Below are 18,225 nucleotides of genomic sequence, written 5' to 3' on the forward strand. Positions count from 1 at the left end.
ATTTTTTAGAAAGACTTTTAATTTCCTAAATTTACTATTTGTAAATATTTAATGTATGAAAATGCCAGTGTATGGCCTGCTGCTGCCGGGGCCTGAGTGCTCCCTGCAAATTTCTCAGCAACCCCTTTTCGGCTGGAATGAAATTACAACCTGTATAGGTTAGCATGAGGGCTAATCACCACTTAAAACCGTAACATAGATTTTAAGTGGGACTTAGGCTGTGCAAAGGAAAACAAATCTAGCAGCATCTTGCCATGGATTGCTAAGAAACAGAAAGGATATGCTCCCAGCCATCGGAGGGGTGAGCTCTGAAAGGTCCAGAGAGCTTGTTTCCCTAAGAAGCCGCAGTACAAAAATCAGTGTTAAGAACTGGGTTGTCTTTCCATACCCTTCCTCCCCCAGCGAATACAATGGTAATAAATGATCAACTAAGTCACAGCTACCTGGTCCCTATGTTGAATGTGTATTCTCCAAAAATCCTTCTGACTATCCTGCAAGAGGCACAATTTTTCTTTTAATAATAACCATAGAGCAAGTCTAACGTCGACTGCTGCTTCAATAACCCACACCGCATGTTGTTTCAGAGTCCTTCAAATGTTTTGTAATTTTTTAACCCATTTTAACAGCTCCTTGCCAGAAATGCTTGTTGGTTCTCTAAACTGACATGAAGTTTTTATGTTCTGTTCACAGCTGAGGGTCTTCAAATTGGCAAAGTCCTGGCCAACCTTAAATACGCTCATTAAAATCATTGGTAACTCAGTGGGTGCCCTGGGGAACCTGACCCTGGTTCTGGCCATCATAGTCTTTATTTTTGCGGTGGTAGGAATGCAACTTTTTGGGAAAAACTACTTGGATCACGTCAGCAAGATAAGCTCCACTGGTCGTTTGCCACGTTGGCACATGAACGATTTCTTTCATTCTTTCCTCATTATATTCCGAATTCTCTGTGGAGAATGGATTGAGACCATGTGGGACTGTATGGAAGTAGCTGGACAACCATTGTGCCTTCTTGTCTTCTTGCTGGTCATGGTGATAGGAAACCTAGTGGTAAGTCTTAAAGATCTTCTTTTGCCCTTTTTCTGTTGTGCGTGTGCAAATGTTCTCCTTCTCCTGCCTAATAGGAAACTGCTGTCCCCTATAGTCCAAAGTGTAATCCCAAATATATATGTATTTCCTGGAAAATCCCCTTTGGCTTTACACCCCCACCATTCTTCTTTATATCCCAAATACAAAGCTGTACACGTAACTGGTTTTATAAATATTAAACAGTCATTCCTAGAGGAGCATCAGCTTTTACAGTAGAGAAAACGGAATTGATAATAATGATTTATTGTTCTGAAGTCCCACAAAAGCCATTTAAGTGGAACTTAAGTGATTCGTGGGTCTTACTCGATGCAGGAGTGATTTTCACCTTATCTGTCTCTGTCTCAAAAGCAGAACATAGGAACCTGACAGCCAACACCATCTTTGCATGGGATGCTGAACGTGTGCAGCCTGCTTGCTTGAGGAAGCCATGGGTTATGTTAACAGTGAAGCTACTTGTTCGCTTGATTTTTGGGTTTTTTTCTACTAGGCTATCCCAAAAGCATGGGTTACATTAAGCTCTGAACTTATTACAGTTGCCTCTTATTTCCCTGTTGATATCTTATGGAGCACTGTGCTAGCTTGCAGTCATGGTGGAAATGTTTTGCGTGTTTAGCTTACGGAGCCTCTGACATTGTGCCTCCGATGTGTTTATTATCTATATCAGTGGTTTTCACCATTTCTAGTCTCAAGGCACCCCTCATTAGACTCAAAGCACCCCTCAGGAAATGTTACTTTCATGTATAGTTTGACTTCAGAGAAATAACTTTCACTGCTTGTTTGACTGTGGAGAAATCACGGAGCAATTCTTCTGTTGCAAAGAACATAGAAAGCCCACCGCGGGTCTTAATGTTTTTGATGCTCTGGGTTCCTGTTGGAGATCTCCGGTTTGATCTTGTGAATCATGTTTGCACATCTAACAGTGCCAGTATTGTGCAGCATCTTTAAAAGGATCTCGTAGCACCCCTGGCACCCTGGGTGAAAATCCCTGGTTTATACGGTGAGCGGTTGAGCACTGCTGTAAAAATAGTGGATTTTGCTCCTGTTTGCTTTAAATTAATAATTTCCAGAACTCAGTGTTTTGGTTTTAAAGCTCCTAGTACAAGATACCTTGAACATGGGGAATGGATTTGATATAAATGCTTTCTTCTGCTTCTGTCTGGAAGCTGAATTAAAATACAGAAATCAGATTTATATTGGGGGAAAAAACCTGACAGGAAATACAGGTGTTGTTTTATGATTGTAGACTGCAAAGCGATGTCAAGATTAAAAACAGGGTTTGTAAAAGTAACAGAATAGTTAAAAACCTCCCATTTTTACTGGTTTTCCTTTGGAATTATCTATGGCCAGAATTGGGGCACAATTCTTTTTTTTTTTTTCCTGCAAATCAAATATACTTCTCTCTTACATTTTTCCAGCAGCAGCTGGAAAATTATTCTCTCCCTCCAGCTCCCCATCTCTTTCACCCAAACAATTGTTTTGTTTAAACAATGAGCTCAACTGAAAATCATACCCAGGAAATACTGGGGAGAACATTAACCTTTAATGCATTAACGGTTTCAATATCCGTGCAGTTTGTTTAGGAGGGGAGTTACCATTTTCTGTTGATATTACCACGCGTTGTGCATCCACCAACAGTGCGCGTGAGGATCAGAAAACAGAAATCTGATCCAGACGAGATTACACTAACACTATATTTAAGGCTGGAGTGATTAACAATAACCCTTTCAAACATAAAATCAAATGCTGAAAAACTTTGTCAGAGTGAATAAGCCCAAGGTCCCCAGCCTACAGAAGGGAGAAATATGAACTTTCTCATTTTCATTTAACAATTTAGTAGGCATGTGGTAGCTGCTAAATAAATTGGAAGCAATTATTGTAGGTTAATTAGTTCAGAAGAGACAGAAAGTGTTTTGTCAACATAACAGGACAAGGCAAAATTAAATAGACCGTCAGATTCTGAATCATGACATTCATCAAAGTTAACTGCATTATACACAGATCTCGCCATTCGGGGCTTAGCTGCCAAGTGAATGGAGGATTATGGGTCCTATTCTTCCGCTGAAATAAATAGCAAAATTCTGGCTGACTGAAGTGAGAGCTGGATAGGACCCTATCGGTTTTTATTCTCCTGCTAAATAGGATCAAAGTTGTAAAGAGTGTTTGTAATGTGGTTAGCTTAAATGAATGATTTATCCTTCGGTGAGAGAGGGCTTAGGTTGGGTTTGGATCCTAATATGTGAGATCTGTTTTATAAGGGATGCTAAAACACTGCTCCTCAACAGTTTCTCCTTACCTCATTGAGATGTATGTTTCTTATCTGGGTTTCAGGACTCTGTTCTGGAAAAAATATGTATTTTTTATATCTAGATTGGCCTTGAAATTCTTCCTTAGTCTGCGAGGGCAGGGAGAGGATCCTACAGCATTTCTCCCTACTTAGTGGATTTGCATGTGCTTGAAGATTAATATATTTGAATAAATTGGTGCCTCAACTAAAGATCAGAGCCTCCTTCCATGTTGCAGTGTTCACAGATTTCCTTTATTATTGATTCTGATATTTCCAACTCAAATCAGAGGTGTATGAAAAACTGTAGGTAAGGTGATTCCAGTATAATTACACAATGTGTTAATCACCCTGAATCTGGTATATTGTAGAGCCTCATATCTGTAAGCCAAGTACACCTTAAAGGCAAGTGAAACCTAGTCCTATTCAAGTTTATTTGGGCAATGTCCTGTGTAGCTTCATGCTGCAGTTTAGCTATTTTTGGAAGGAACTCTGAACTGTGCAATTTGTTAGGAATTCCTAACAAATAAAAGTAAAATGAGTAACTCCTAATTCTTCATGGTACGGGGTACAGTCGTGCTTCCTGAAAGGTGTATTGGCACATTAGACTAAAGACAGCAGTGTGTAAAAACTGCATTAACCCATTGTGTCTTTTGATACATGTGTGTAAAAACTGTGAGTACATTAGAACTACAGACCAGTCAGCCTCACCTCAGTCCACAGAAAACTCATGGGGCAGGTCCTCAAAGAATCCATTTCTAAGCATTTGGAGAAGAAAAAAGTGATCAGGAACAGTCAGTATGGATTCACCAAAGGCAAGTCATGCCTGATCAACCCGATTGCCTTCTATGGTGAAATGACTGGCTCTGTGGATGTGGGGAAAGCAGTAGATGTGATATACCTTGATATACCTTGACTTTAGCAAGTCTTTTGATACGGCCTCTCACAGTATTCTTACAAGCAAGCCGAGGAAGTATGGGTTGCATGAACAGACTGTATGGTTGATAGAAAGATGGCTGGATCATTGTGGTCAGTGGGTAGTGATCAATGGCTCAAGGCCTAGTTGGCAGCTGGTATCAAGTGGAGTGCCCCAGGGGTTGGTCCTGGGACTGGTTTTGTTCAATATCATCATTAAAAACTTGCAAGATGGTGTTGAGTGCACCTTCAGCAAGTTTTCAGATGACACTAAGCTGGGGGAGAGGGTTAATAGATACACTGGAGGGTAGGGCTAGGATTCAGAGTGACCTAGACGAAGTGGAGGATTGGGCCAAAAGAAATCTCATGAGGTTCAACAAGAACAAGTGCAAAGTCCTGCACTTAGGACAGAACAATCCCATGCACCAGTACAGGCTGGGGGCTGACTGGCTGGACTTGGGGGTGACAGTGGACAATAAGTTGAATATGAGCCAACAGGGTGCCCTTGTTGCTGAGAAGGATAACAGGATACTGGGCAACCTTAGCAGAAGCATTACCAGCAGATCCAGGGAAGTAATTATTCCCCTCTACTCTGCACTGGTGAGGCCATATCTGTAGTTCTGTGACCTGTTGTGGGCCTCCCACCATAGGAAGGATGTGAGCAAGTTGGAGAGAGTCCAGCAGAGGCCAACAAAAATGGTTATGTGGCTAGGACACATGACTTCTGAGGAGAGGCTGAGGGAGCTGGGTTTATTTAATCTGCAGAAGGGAAGACTTCAGGAGTATTTGAAAGCAGCCTTTAACCTGAGCTAGACTGTTCTCAGTGGTGACAGATAACAGAACAAGGAGTAATGGGCTCAAATTGCAGCAAGGGAAGTTTAGGTTGGATATTAGGAAAATCCTTCTCACTAAGAGGGTGGTGAAGCACTGGAACAGGTTACCCAGAGTGGTGGTGGGATCTCCATCCTTGGAGGTTTTTAAGACCCAGCTAGACCAAGCCTTGGCTAGGATGATATAGTTGGGCATGGTTTTACTTTGAGCAGGGGGTTGGACTAGATGACTTCCTGAGGTCCCTCCCAACCCTAATTTTTCTATGATTCTATACCTAGAGTGGGGTTAGCAGGGTACCAGCCCTGGGTGCCAACTAGAAAGGGGCATGTGGATTATGTCCCAGGTGTCTTTGTCCAGCCATAGGAGCCAGCCAACACAGCCTGCACTAAGCAGTGTATCTGGAAGGCAGGGGGCAAGTGAAGCAGATAAGGGTGCTCCCCACCTCCCCATCCTGGGAGTTGGCACAGCCCTACACCCAATGGGTGCATCCACATGTGCACTTTACTGTGGATTTGACTAATTAGCTCTGCAGTAAAGTGTCACCGTCTACACATACACCACTTTTAGGACACAATAAATTAATTAACTCTGCCGTAAGATAGTGTAGCTGGGGACAGTAATATCCACTGTGCTGCAACGCATGTGTAAACAGTGATGAGGAGGGGGCCAGACTCCTGCCAGCTGACTAGCCACACGTCTCCTTAGGGTCAGCAGCCTCATACTCCTGCTGGGCCTCATACTTCAGCCAGCCCCTCTGCCACCCTATGCCATCACCTGAGTTGGCCCCCTGCAAGCCAGGCCTGCTCCACCCAGCTCAAATCACTGCTGTCCCAGGCACACATGTAGACACTGTGGGTGAGAGCAGTTTACTCTGGTGCAAACTGCACTGGAGTTTGTTGCAACACATTAATTGCACATATAGACGCACCCAATATGTATGAATGGAGGGGGAGTGGAGGAAAGGAGCTAATATGTGGTATCAGGGTCAGTTTCCAAGGACCCAGGCCACAAAGAGTGCAGCTGACACTGCTACAGCAGTGCTTTCCTCCCTCAGTCTACAGTGGTTGAAATACCCCCTCCTCCCTCCCCGGTCCTGGGTGCTCAGTGAGCTCAATGCCTCTAAAATTGAGTTTTGCTTATTGCTAATCAGCTGGTGTTAGTCATCTGGGAAGCCCTGAACCCTAGTACGTGGCCCCAAAATGATGTACTGTCTAACTGTCTTTAGTGCCATTATACCGTGGGGCTGTCATCACATTGCCTATCAAGTGTCACTGAATGCTACTCTGGAGGGTAAAACTAAAGCAGAGCTACCATGTAACAGATTCTCGCACACTTACCAGAAATAGCTTCTGAGGCCTCTAACTGTATAATTATGTTTACTGTAAAAGTTTGCAAACGAGTTGGCATATTTCAGAGAGAAAGGTAGGGCGCTGAGGTTAATAATGCAACCTATAGACAAATGAGTTATCCAAAAGAGATATAGTAAGGTCTGTAATGAGGAATTGTCTCAGCCTAGCTGCCATTATTAAAAATGTACTTGTGTCTTATGTCATGTTATGTGGTCAGACACTAAGGCCCTGAGCCCGATCCCACCTCCCTCTCAGAGAATGTCGTAGGATGGATTTGGAAAGGCTGGAATAAATGCGTTACACATTGGTATAAGTGACACACAGCAGGCAGAAACAACCGCCTCCCAACCCCCTTGTGTGGAAAAACACTTGCATATCCTTCCAAAATATTCAGTTCAAGAAATGGCAGGCTTTTGGTAGGTAATTCCCCTTCGCTTGGAAGCTGCGCATCCTGCCATTAACAGGAGGCCATCAAGTGACGCCGGCTTCCCCCAAGTCCCAAAAGGACATTGCCCCTTTCTGTACCAGCAAGACCTGGTTTCACTGCTGTCTTTCCTCAGCCTCTTCCCACAATCCGGGGATCAAAACCATCCCAGGGTAGTTAGTGCTTAATTAGGGAAACCTGTCAGTTTGCCAGCAAAATAAGCCTAGGGAAAAAGGCTTATCTAACCAGATGTTTAGGGATTTCCTAGTTACACTGTGGCCCTTTTTGCAACATCTTAGGCCCCAGCATGTGGTAAATAGCAGAGGACCCTCGTAAAGCCTTGTCTATTCCCTTCCTGCAGAAAGAAGGAAAGAGAGTTAGCCAGTCCCAGAATAGGTATATCCTTGTATCCCTGGAGCAGCAGATACGCCCCCAAAGATCCATGATGGCTGGAATCCAGGGCTAGGTACAGACATTACACTTTTACTGGTGTAAGTGGTCTGAAACTGGTGTATATCCGTAACAGAACAGACGTTCAGCACACGTAGGCTGGTTTGAAAATGGCAGAACCTGGTCTAAGATTTGCCCCCCTTCCACCAAAGGGCAAATGTGTGTTTTGTTCGCTACGGACCTAAACTAGGCCACTTTCAGAAAACCGCATAACTTAAATCAATTCCCTCCTGGCCTTTTTGAAAGTCTGTACCTAGCCCAGGAGATTACGCACAGTTCCAGACACTTTGGGAAGTTAAGTGATCTGCCTTCCATGCTAGCAATAGTGGGTGCCAAAACCCTAATGACATTAAAAAGGAATTTGATCTGTTTATGAAAGGGATTATCTGACATGAAGGCCTGTAATAGCAGGGGCCTGGACTCACTGCCCCTCAGGACCCCTTCCAGTCCTATATCCCTATGATAATTGGAGTGCCTGGCAGCACAGCTGCCCAGGATGGTTTTAGATGAGATTTGAACTAGCCTGCTTTAGATAAGCCTAATGGAAAGTTTTCTGTTAGAAAAGCCAGATGTGTCTGCAGCCTGTTGTTTCCTCTGCTTCCATTTCTCAGCCTTGAATGCATGTTCGTCCCATTTCAACATCATATGATGCACAGCTATGACATGCTTGGGAATCTGGAAATGTCAGTGATCTCGAAACAGAAAGCCCAGCCTTCTTCGCATGCAAGTTAGAACACCTTGCAGATAAAGTACCCGCTTAGACAGTTCCTTGAAGTTATTATTTGGAGAGGACAGTGGTAAATTAAGGTTAAATTAAAATGCTACAGGCTCTTAAACTGGTTTGATGCAACAGTAAGCTCAGTGGGCCTGATTCCTCCCAGAATTACTCCACTTCTATTTCTTTGTAGGATAACATCACTGATAGAGTGGCAAGAAACTGAAGCGACGTCATTTGTCAGGCCTCACTTGCAGCAATGTCAGGAAAACCAAGCTCAAGTATAGGGCATCCGATCCAAGCATCGCTTTTCAGCTCCTGTCCCCAGCACAAATGAGAGATCTGTGAGGCAGCTTTTGCTGGCTGTCCTGGGATTCGTACAGTCAGGGCAGGATGTTGTTGGCAGAGGAAAGCCTGTGAATCTAGAAGTCGCTCGTCAACGGGTGTGACAGAGTCTGGCTTCCCTGGACCTCAGTGCATGTTGTGACAGGCTGATTTTATAATCTGGGCCAACTATGTAACTGCTGAAATCAGAAAAGCAAATCCTCTCCTTGCCATAGCTGTTTCTATATGGGTCTTAGCAGCCTCCCTCTGCCGTCTCCTTTCCATTTCTAAGGGGTCTGTCTCCGTCCACAGCCGTTTTCAGCCATGGTCCAAACCCATCTTTGCCTTTGTTTCCAAAAGAGGTTCCAGAAGCAAAATCTCTGCCTGGAGCACACAGGCCAAGCCTGGGCTGTTGCTGAGCCTGGATCCGCTCCTTCTTTCTGAAGCTGAAGCGTTTTTCTGAGGGAAAGTAGTCTAGAAAGTATCCCCATCTCCTGCAGACAAGAGTGGGGGAGAGCTGAAAGAAAAACCCTCTTCCCACTGCTTGTGTGTCTGCAAAGATGGCCAGTGAGTGGGGATTTCTGTGCAGAGAGTGAATGTGTGTATAATGCAGACACTTATGTATCCAAGAAGCAGAGGGAGGACCAAGCCAGAGTGGTGGCTAACGCAGATGCGTGTGCACTTCAGACTCCGAGTGTAAGTGATGGGCCTGTCTGCGGCGGTGAGGAAAGAAAAGAAGGTGGGACTGATGGGGTAGGGGAGCGAGCACAGAAGAGGAAGCCCTAACATTTGCACCATATAAAAATAAATTAGATAGAGAGGAGAAGAAAGGTGTGTGGGGCAAACAAGGAGAATAGATACAGCATGGTGCAGATGTTGGAAAGAGGGCCAGGGAGATAGGCGCGAGAGAAAAGGTGCAAACATAGAAGAGAGGGTGAGTTTGAGGGGTGAGTGTTACACAGACTTCCCAGTGCCAGAGAGATTATTGAAATATCCATGGGCTGGACAGAGAGAGATGGACCAGATGAGCTGACGGTGGCAGTGCCTGGGGAGGTCACTGCCACCAGCTTGTACCCAGCCCATCATTGTGAGGCCTTTATGTATTCTCAGGCTTTTCTCTGCCAGGGCTCAGAAAAGGAGATTGAAAGAAGCTCTCTCTGTTTTTTCCTGGACTTGTTTGCTCTACGTGTTGCTCTTATAAACCCAGTGGTTAGAGAAAAATAAAGGTGACTGCGCTAGTGACAAGAGACCTGCTTTTTTACACCACCCCTTTACGCAAATGCTTATATCTTCAAAGTAAAATCTAGTTTTACCATCTCCTCCAGACCTGACACCATTTCCCTCAGAGTCAATGAGAGAACAGAGCTGCCCAACCGGAGGCACATGAGGGGTTAACTTGCAACCCTCCTCGTCCCTGTCTTCCCACCTACCTGCTGCTCCCCCATCACTCCAGTTACAGAAGCAGCCGGAGGCTCTGGGCTCCATCTCCATCCAGCGTCCCCTTCCTGCCCCAGGGGGTGGGAGGGTAAAGCTTAGCACAGCCTGCAGTGCCAGGAGAGCCCATGGCCCAGGGCACCTGAGCAGCGTGGTGCAGCGGTGGAGGTTTGTGGCTAGGGAGCTTAGGGTAAGACAGGGCACCCAGTCCAGCACAGGAGGGTGCCAAAGCAAACGGTGCAGCAGAGGAGCATGTGGTGTGCAGGGCCAGCTAGTGCAGCTAAGAGGGGAAGTTAGGGGCCTTCTGCTCATGGCTCTGCCTCTCAGCTCCCAGAGACCCTCACATTATCCTTCAGACCTCTTTGCTCCATTTGTCTCCTCTGCTCACTTCCTTCTTCATGACTGCTTCCCCGCCGAGCCACGTGCCTGGCATGACGTTCCCCTTCCAGCCTACCTTGCTTCATCACTCCCCAGCATCCAACCCTGTTGCCTTCCCCTTGCCTTTCAGTGCTGATCCCCCATCCCCATCTCCTCCTCTCCGCTGTTTCATCCCTAACTTAAAATAGATCAAAGCTTATTCAGTAAGGTGCAATGACAATGCATAACCCCATTCCCCGTCTCTTATCTCCACTCTCAGTATTTGCCTGGTCTAAATAGCGAGCACTACCAGGCGGGAAGCTGATTTCTTTTCAAACCACTTGCAGAGTTGTTCTGCTCCAGAAATATTTGTGATGAATAGCTAAGCCAGGAGGCAAACAGGCTTCCGGGGTGTTCTCAGTTCAGTCATAAACCTGAACTTTGTCCCAGGTGTTCACTTTTGCTGGAAAGACAGTGGACACTGCACTCTGTCCCAGGCCTGCTTTGCCTTTATAAACTTCTGGCTATCTGGACAGGGCATAAAATATCCATCGGTGTTAGACCAGCCAAAACACAGGCCTCTGAAACTCATGCACGGATCTCCACGCCCAGACTTCCCATAAGGAACTAGAGCACAGCCATTGCTGGAACAGCTTCACCCTTTCTTGGGACATCGCAGGCATGGAGTGAACAGGACAGAAAGAAGTGCATCATTCCCCTCCCCTCCACCCAACAGTTCTGCACACTTGTCCTTTCACGGCACCCTCCCAAAGACAGCCACAAGCACAGCCCTTGCAGGTCCAGCGGAGATAATGCTCCCTAGGAGCCAGACCCTAGGGTGCTGCAAGTAGAGGGCCCATGCTATCCAGTTACCTGGTGGAGTTGGGAGGCATTTTACAGTGGGTGCAGAACTTCATTCCCCGTAGGAGAAATAGGAAAAAAAAGTCTGAGGAGAAGCTCATGGTAAGTTTTCTGCCCTGAATCCCCTCCCTCTGCATAGGAAGGGGATGTTAGGCCCCATGCAATTATCTAGTATATACTTAATCAAGTGTATTGTGTGTGCATGCATGCAGGGGCGTATGTAATATAAATAAAATAAACGGTTTGTTTAATTATCTAGTCACATCAGTTGAGGGGGTTTTTTTCCCCCTCTTTTTTTGTGAGAGGGGGATGTGTAAAGCATTGGGGATGTGATGAATGTTTGATTCTGATTAGATTGGCATATTAACTTTGCCTTTTGTTCTGTGTTTGCAGTCAAATAAAACAAACATCAAGGAGAGGTACAAATAATGAGCAGTGATGCATTTATAATCCGATTTGTCCATGGCTCCCATGAATATTGTTTTAGATTATACACTCTCTGAGGCAGGGCCTTTGCCTCTATCTGGGAAACAGAGTTTGGGGTAACGTGCAATGGGGCCACTGGGGAAAGACAAGACCATTTCTTATACTCAGCTTGCAAATATGACTATTCCGCTGCCCTTGACCTCTCATCAGGACAGTGTCGGGTCATTGGCTCAGAACAGTGGTGGCCCGCGCTGTAGCTAAGTGGGTTGATAGATGAATTTGTGACTTAGACCCAGTTCCAAAGCCTGCTGACATCCCTGAAAAGACTCCAGTTGACATGGATAAGCTGTGGATCAGGTCCTAGTGTCTGGTCCTGGGACCCCAGAAGCAACTGGCTCAGTCAGCGTTCATTGCAGCTTGTGCACTCAGCTCTTGTGTGCTTTGGAGAAAGAGCAAGGAACAAAAAGGCACATAGTGCCATGTTTCCTCCAGCTTGTACATTCCTGCCATAGCTGAGTCTGCTGCAAGTCAGCACCTGCCCTAAAAATGGCTTTTGTGCAACTTTTCCTTTTTACTTATCTAAAATAGACATGGGTGCCATCACCAGTCCTCACTCTAAGATCAGTGGTGGAGTGCAGTAACATCAGCATTTATCAGCATCCATTTCTGGATAGGAGATAGATGTGGTTTCTGATAGGATCAGCAGGTCAAAGTTTAGTCCACAAGCTACATTTTGTGAATTTAAATGATAAAAGCCTGTTGCAGTACATGGTTCATGCTGAAGACCAAGCATAGGGTTAATATCTGTGTTTGAAGTAAGGCTTGGATTATCAGGTGAGGCTATGTCAAGATTCCAATATTTTTAGATCATAAAAAATAATATGCTATGAGCTTTCTTTATTATAAAATAAGCAAAGGATGTTCTATCCAAAAAAATGCAGCCTTCTCATTCATTAATGTTTTTAGTTCCAAAAATGTGTGAAAATGGAATACTGACTACAGTTTATAACACATTTCCGACTATCTTCTTATTTATTTTTCAGCTTCACAATAGGCAGAACTAGAATTGCCCTGCCCAACTTTCTTTATTTTTTTAAACTCCCTGTCCCCAAGGAAATGTACTTAAAAATTGCAGTTAGATTTGATCTAAAAATTGCATTCCTATATAAAGTAATTATTTTATACCTAGTGGCAAACATTTTCTCATTTAAATGTGCATGAAATAGTTTTGTAAAGAAAGAAATGATTAAGGGAAGAGAGGTCACTAATCAGTGCTACTCTGTAAATACAACTTAATCTCTTTGGAAGGAAATACAATATTTATAATCACATTCTTCCCTGGATCTGATAATTAACTTAAATAAAAGACCAAAAACAAAACAGAAGAAAAGTAACCTTTCTAAAAACCACATAAAATATTAGCGTCAAATGCTGGAAATAGTTGTTTGTTTTCATAAGAAAAGCATAAATGGTGCATAATAATCTTTTGTTATTTTTATAATCAACGCCCTGATTTCTCAACTGATGTAAATGAGTGTCATTCTTTTAGAGATCAATACAAATATAACCATTTATACCAGCTGCAACATTTGGCCCATTATTTCCACTGTTTTAAAAAATGAAAGGAAAGAAGGAGTTTCTTATTTTGAAGGTAAATCCAAATCTCAAAGGAGAAGCTAGAAAGAAAATTAGTCTTCAGGGACATTTGGATTCACAATAAGCACATCTACATGTACAAGTAATGCAAAGCAATAAACTCCAGAACAGTTGGAGCCAGAGTAAACTACTCCTGAGTACAACATCTACACATGGGCCAAGGACTACAGCAATTTGAGGGCAGAGCAGGCCCAAGCTAGTTGGGGCATGGGAGGTCAGCCCCAGGCTCTGGGTGGCAGCGTCAGGTGACAGAGGGGCTGGCTGGGACACGAGGGTGCTGAAAATGCAGAGCCATGTGACTAGGTGGCAGGCAGGAGTCTGGCCCCCAGGTGGCTGGGCTGACTGGTGCAATTTACACCCATGGTCTGTGTCTATGTGTGCATTTAATCACAGTAAATTACCCTGGCATAAGACAGTACTGTCCACAACAGTACTATCTTACTGCGGTGTTAATCAGTTTACCGAGGCCTCATGTGTAAACACTTTATTCCATGGCTAATTAGTCTACTCTGCAGTTAAGTGCATGAGTAGGTGTGACCATTAAATACAAAGGCCATTTGTATAGCTATTAACCTCCATTTTGCCCTGTAGCACCCTCTGTCTCCATGTTAGTATACCCATATTTTAGATTTAGCTGGTCAACTTCTCTTCTCTTTTAGCTAGTTTGCAATCCCCTGAGATGCGTGCATTTGTAGTTTGGTTATAGCAAATGAAATTATTGGACAAACAAGGGCAAGTAGGCACATCACTAATGGTCATTGTCAGGGACACTTGAAATCTAAAAGCACCTGGCAAAAAGACAGTGTGGATTAGCTGGAAAGACTCAGATGCCCAGAAGGAGCTGTGGGAACACTATTGAGGGGATTGGAGTATTAGAGTGGATTGAGAAGTAGACAGAAAGCCCAAGGGGAACATTAAAGAGTAGTGGAAATGCTGCATGAGTCTGTTTCATCATCTTGGACACCTCATTAAGCAAAGTAAATTGTCTTTCTCTGGACACATCAAGCTTTGCAGAGGAGTACCCTGTAACAGATGAATAAGCATATTCTGGGATACAAGCATAATGGACTCAGAAAAACTGTCATCACCATCACCATCACAGTCCCACTTCCACAATTTTTCTGATGGGTGCTTATGGCTTGCCGCCAGGGCATTTGACTATGATATTAGAAACTCACAGTTCCAAAAGAGTGTCTCAACCTTAGTGTCTTTCTTTGAGGGTCTTTCCACATGGATATTCCACCATGAGTGGGTGTGATCCCCTCCAGCCCAAGACCAGAGACTTATTGGTCAATCTGTGACCTTGTGGCCTTGCCATCCTCACTGCCTCCCCATCTCGCTACTCCTGGTCAGAGACATGGTGCCAGTATTCCCAGTCAGTTTAGCTATACTGTATTTTTTTTCTCTAGTTGTGCCCAGTTCATTTTTTTTTAGAGTTTTTAGTTAGTCTAAGTCTAAGGAAGTTTGAGGGAAAATAAAAGATTTATCCTCTCTCCTCTTATTTGTATTATTGCCCCACTTTGTTCTTCCTCTATTTAGGGAGAATGCCTGAATCACCAGGCTTTTAGGAATTACTTGGTCTGTTGGTGTCCTTTACCCTTAAATAAGACTTTCCTCTATTGTTTAGGAAAGATTCGCATATCTCTGAAGTGCAACAATGGTGGGCCATATTCCCAGGCAGTTACAACATCTTAGGGAAATTCAGTTTAGGATGCGTTTGATGGACCAGTCAATAAAGGCCAGGTCAGAACCTAAATACACAGACTCTCCTGTATGTGAAAGAAATGTCTTCATCTCTTCCACATTCTTGGGCTCAGGCTACACCAAGAATCCCTGCCTGGAATTTAAAGCTGGAGGTTCCTGGCTAGAGGCCCTTGTCCCTCTGCTCAGGGTCAGACTGATCACCATATATGGGGTCAGGAAGGAATTTTACCCTATGATCAGATTGCTATGGACTGTGAGGGGCATGTCTCTCTTCCTTGGATCTCTTGAATGCATATTAACCTTTTACAGAAGTGGGACTTTAGCTGTTGTGGTCCCTCTGCTTTCTCTGTGTCAAGTTAGGGTGTTATGTCTTGTGTTGTACCAGGGTTGAAGGTAGTTTTACTAAGAGATTAAAATTATGGATTTGCATGGGATGGTTTGGATAGGGATATATGAGAAAGAGATTGAGGTTGGGAAGAAGTCCTAAGGGAGTTGTGAGGGGAATACTCCCTGCAGGTATGGAGGAGAGTCCAGCCGGCACCAGAAGTAGGCTGACACGCTTCTGCAACACATACTCCAGATTGGCAGACGGAGCACAGAAGAAAGCATTTCCAGCCCTGGAGAGAAGCAGCCAGAGGTGGACTGTGGCAGACTAGGAGAGGGTGTGCTAGAGATCTTCTCAATTGGCAGTGCCTTACAGCCATCCACAGGTGAAAAGGATGAGCGTGCTAGCCAAGGGTGGTCAAAGGACCACTGCCAAAGTCCTGGACATGTAATTCCAGGGAGCCACTTAGCTCCAGTGAATGGACGACTGTAGTGGTGAAGACATTGGCAAGAAACCAGCAGAGAGAGCAAAAGAGAGAGAGATCCATCACCGTGAGTGAATCTGAGGGTTGTTAAAGGCACAGCCCCCTTTTTATTGGGGGGGGGGGGTTTCTTCCTTTTCTTTTGTTCTTCTTTTGCTGGATCAGAGAAGGAGGAGGCAATACAGGATGTTCCCCCCCTTGCAGGAGCCTGGTTTGTCCAGGTCCTGAGAAGCCAAGCTGTCATGAAGTGGAGGGTGAGGAAGTGTCATTATCCCTGAGGAAAAGCAATATGATGTGGCCCAGGTACCCATAAATGGGACTGAATTGATTTAAGTTGACCGTTCTATGGACTTTTGGTTGAATTGATCTAAATTGAGTGATTTATGAACCTGGGAGAGATTTAATTAAGTTGATTGTCTTATTGGACCTTAAATGAATTGGTCTAAATTGATTGGCCCTTGAATTGGAAGCAAATTGATTTAAGTTGATTACTTTATGGATCCTTCAATGAACTGATATGGTCAGTTGATCCATGGGCCTATAGTGAACTGATTCAAGTGGAAGGCCTAATGAATTCTGGACAAATTGATTTGAGCATATGAACACCTTCATTTATTAAAATAGTGAATTAACTGTCAACAGTCCAGTTGGTAGATGCAAGATCAAGACCCCAAAGTGTACCATCTTTCTGGATTTGATAAGGGTGGAGTGTAAGGAAAGGAGATGCATGAAGGAAACCCCCAGGGAAGGACTCAGTGGAATGATCTTTCATCCTTCATCCAACTCCCAGTAATAAAAGAAGGACCAACAAGATGTGTAGGGTGAGAGTAAACTACCTGAGGTAGGCAACAGCGATAGTCCATGGGTTTTCCAAATGGTGCATGCAATCAGAGCTCCAGGCAGGCGGGGACCTCGGGCTTATAATGTCACTCCCCAACAGGATGATTCTGCCTCAGACACAGTGTTGAAATAGATCACCTATGGAGGTCCTATAGAATCATAGAAAATTTGAGTTGGAAGATTATCAAGGAGTCCATTTGTGAGAGGCTGGCGGAAGGCATGATGCTGAAGGATAGCCAACATGGTTTTGTTGTGGGAAGATCAAGTCTGACCAACCTCGTCTCCTTCTATGATCAAGTAATGAATTGCTTAGATGTGGGAGACAAGATTAATGTCATATATTTGGATTTGAAAAAGGCCTTCGATATGGTCTCCTATGATGCTCTTATAAAGAAAAACAGGGATTGTGGGCTGGCAGAGTCCACTGTCAGGAGTTGTTGGGAACTGTGGCTGAACCCAGAGACTGTTAATGGATGGGTCTATATCGTCTAGGCAGGAGGTAGCCAGTGGTGTCCTGCAGGGTTTGGTCCTTGGCCCCATGCTATTCAACATCTTTATCTATGATTTAAATGAAGATGTGGAAAGCACACTGGCCAAGTTTGCAGATGGTACTAAGTGATGGGGAAAAGTGGTCGTGCTAGAGGATAGGATGCGGATCCAAGCAGACCTGGACAAGCTGGAAAGGTGGACGGAGTGGAACCAGATGCAGTTCAATAAGGATAGATGCAGAGTGCTTCATTTAGGGAGAAGTAACCAGCAACATGAATATAGGTTAGGAGGAGATGTCCTGGCCAGCACAATGGCTGAAAGGGACCTCAGGGTTATGGTTGATCACAGGATAAGCCACCAGTGCAACACTGTAGTCAACAAAGCTAATAGCATACTGGGATGCATTAGCCAATGCATCGCGAGCAGGGCTAAAGAAGTGATATTTCTCTCTACTCGGTGCCAGTGCCTTTCTGGGCACCTCACTTCAAAAAAGACATGGAGAATATTGAGAATCCAGAGAAAGGCCACAAGAATGGCTAAGGGCCTGGAGAACAAACCTTATGAAGAAAGAGTAAGGGATCTGGATGGCTTAGCCTGAGGAAGAGAAAACTGAGTGTGGACTTGGTGGCTGTGTATAAATATGTAAGGCATGAATATCAGGAGCTGGGCAAAAGAAATATTCACTAGGGTGCCCCAGGGGAGGACAAGGAGCAATGGCCATAAACTGTTAGAGGATGGTTTCAGGTTGGATGTAAGGAAGAACATCTTTACAATAAGGGTGACCAGAATCCGGGATAGACTTCCCAAGGAGGTGGTGAGTCCCCAACCTTGGAAGTGTTCAAGAGGGGACTGGAAAGACACCTTTCTGGGATCATTTGATCTCAGCAGTATTCCTGCCCAGAGCAGGGGGGTTAGACTATGATCTTTAGAGGTCCTTCCAGCCCTTCATTTCTATGATTCTTCCTGCACATCAAGACGGTTTGTTCCTGCACTCTCGGTAAGGCTTCTTTAAAGGACAGCCAGCTGTCCTGGCTTCCTGTCCTCCGCAGTCTGGCTTCCCAGGAGATCCTGCCATGAGTTCTATGATCAAGTCAAAGTCTGCTTTTCTGAAGTCCAGGGTCCTTACCCGGCTGCTCTCCATCTTTCCTTTCCTCAGGATCCTGAACTCAATCATCTTGTGGTTTTGCTGCCCAAGTTGCCATCCACTACTACACTCCCCACCAATTCACCCATGTTTGTGAGCAGCAGGTCAAGAAGAGCATGGCCCCTAGTTGTCT

General features: G+C 44.6%; 1 protein-coding gene across 1 annotated transcript in view; it reads left to right on the top strand.

The window, feature by feature from the left end:
- The window catches only part of LOC109306674 (sodium channel protein type 5 subunit alpha-like), a 310,690-nt gene that overhangs the window by 180,987 nt on the left and 111,478 nt on the right, over window positions 1–18,225 (top strand). The window contains exon 16 of the mRNA XM_019530203.1: window positions 691–1,047. Coding sequence (XP_019385748.1) covers window positions 691–1,047 — 357 coding nt within the window. The remainder of the gene's footprint in view (window positions 1–690; window positions 1,048–18,225) is intronic.

Source organism: Crocodylus porosus, unplaced genomic scaffold, assembly GCF_001723895.1.
Source record: "Crocodylus porosus isolate Cpor-Errol unplaced genomic scaffold, CroPor_comp1, whole genome shotgun sequence".
Lineage (NCBI taxonomy): Eukaryota > Metazoa > Chordata > Crocodylia > Crocodylidae > Crocodylus > Crocodylus porosus.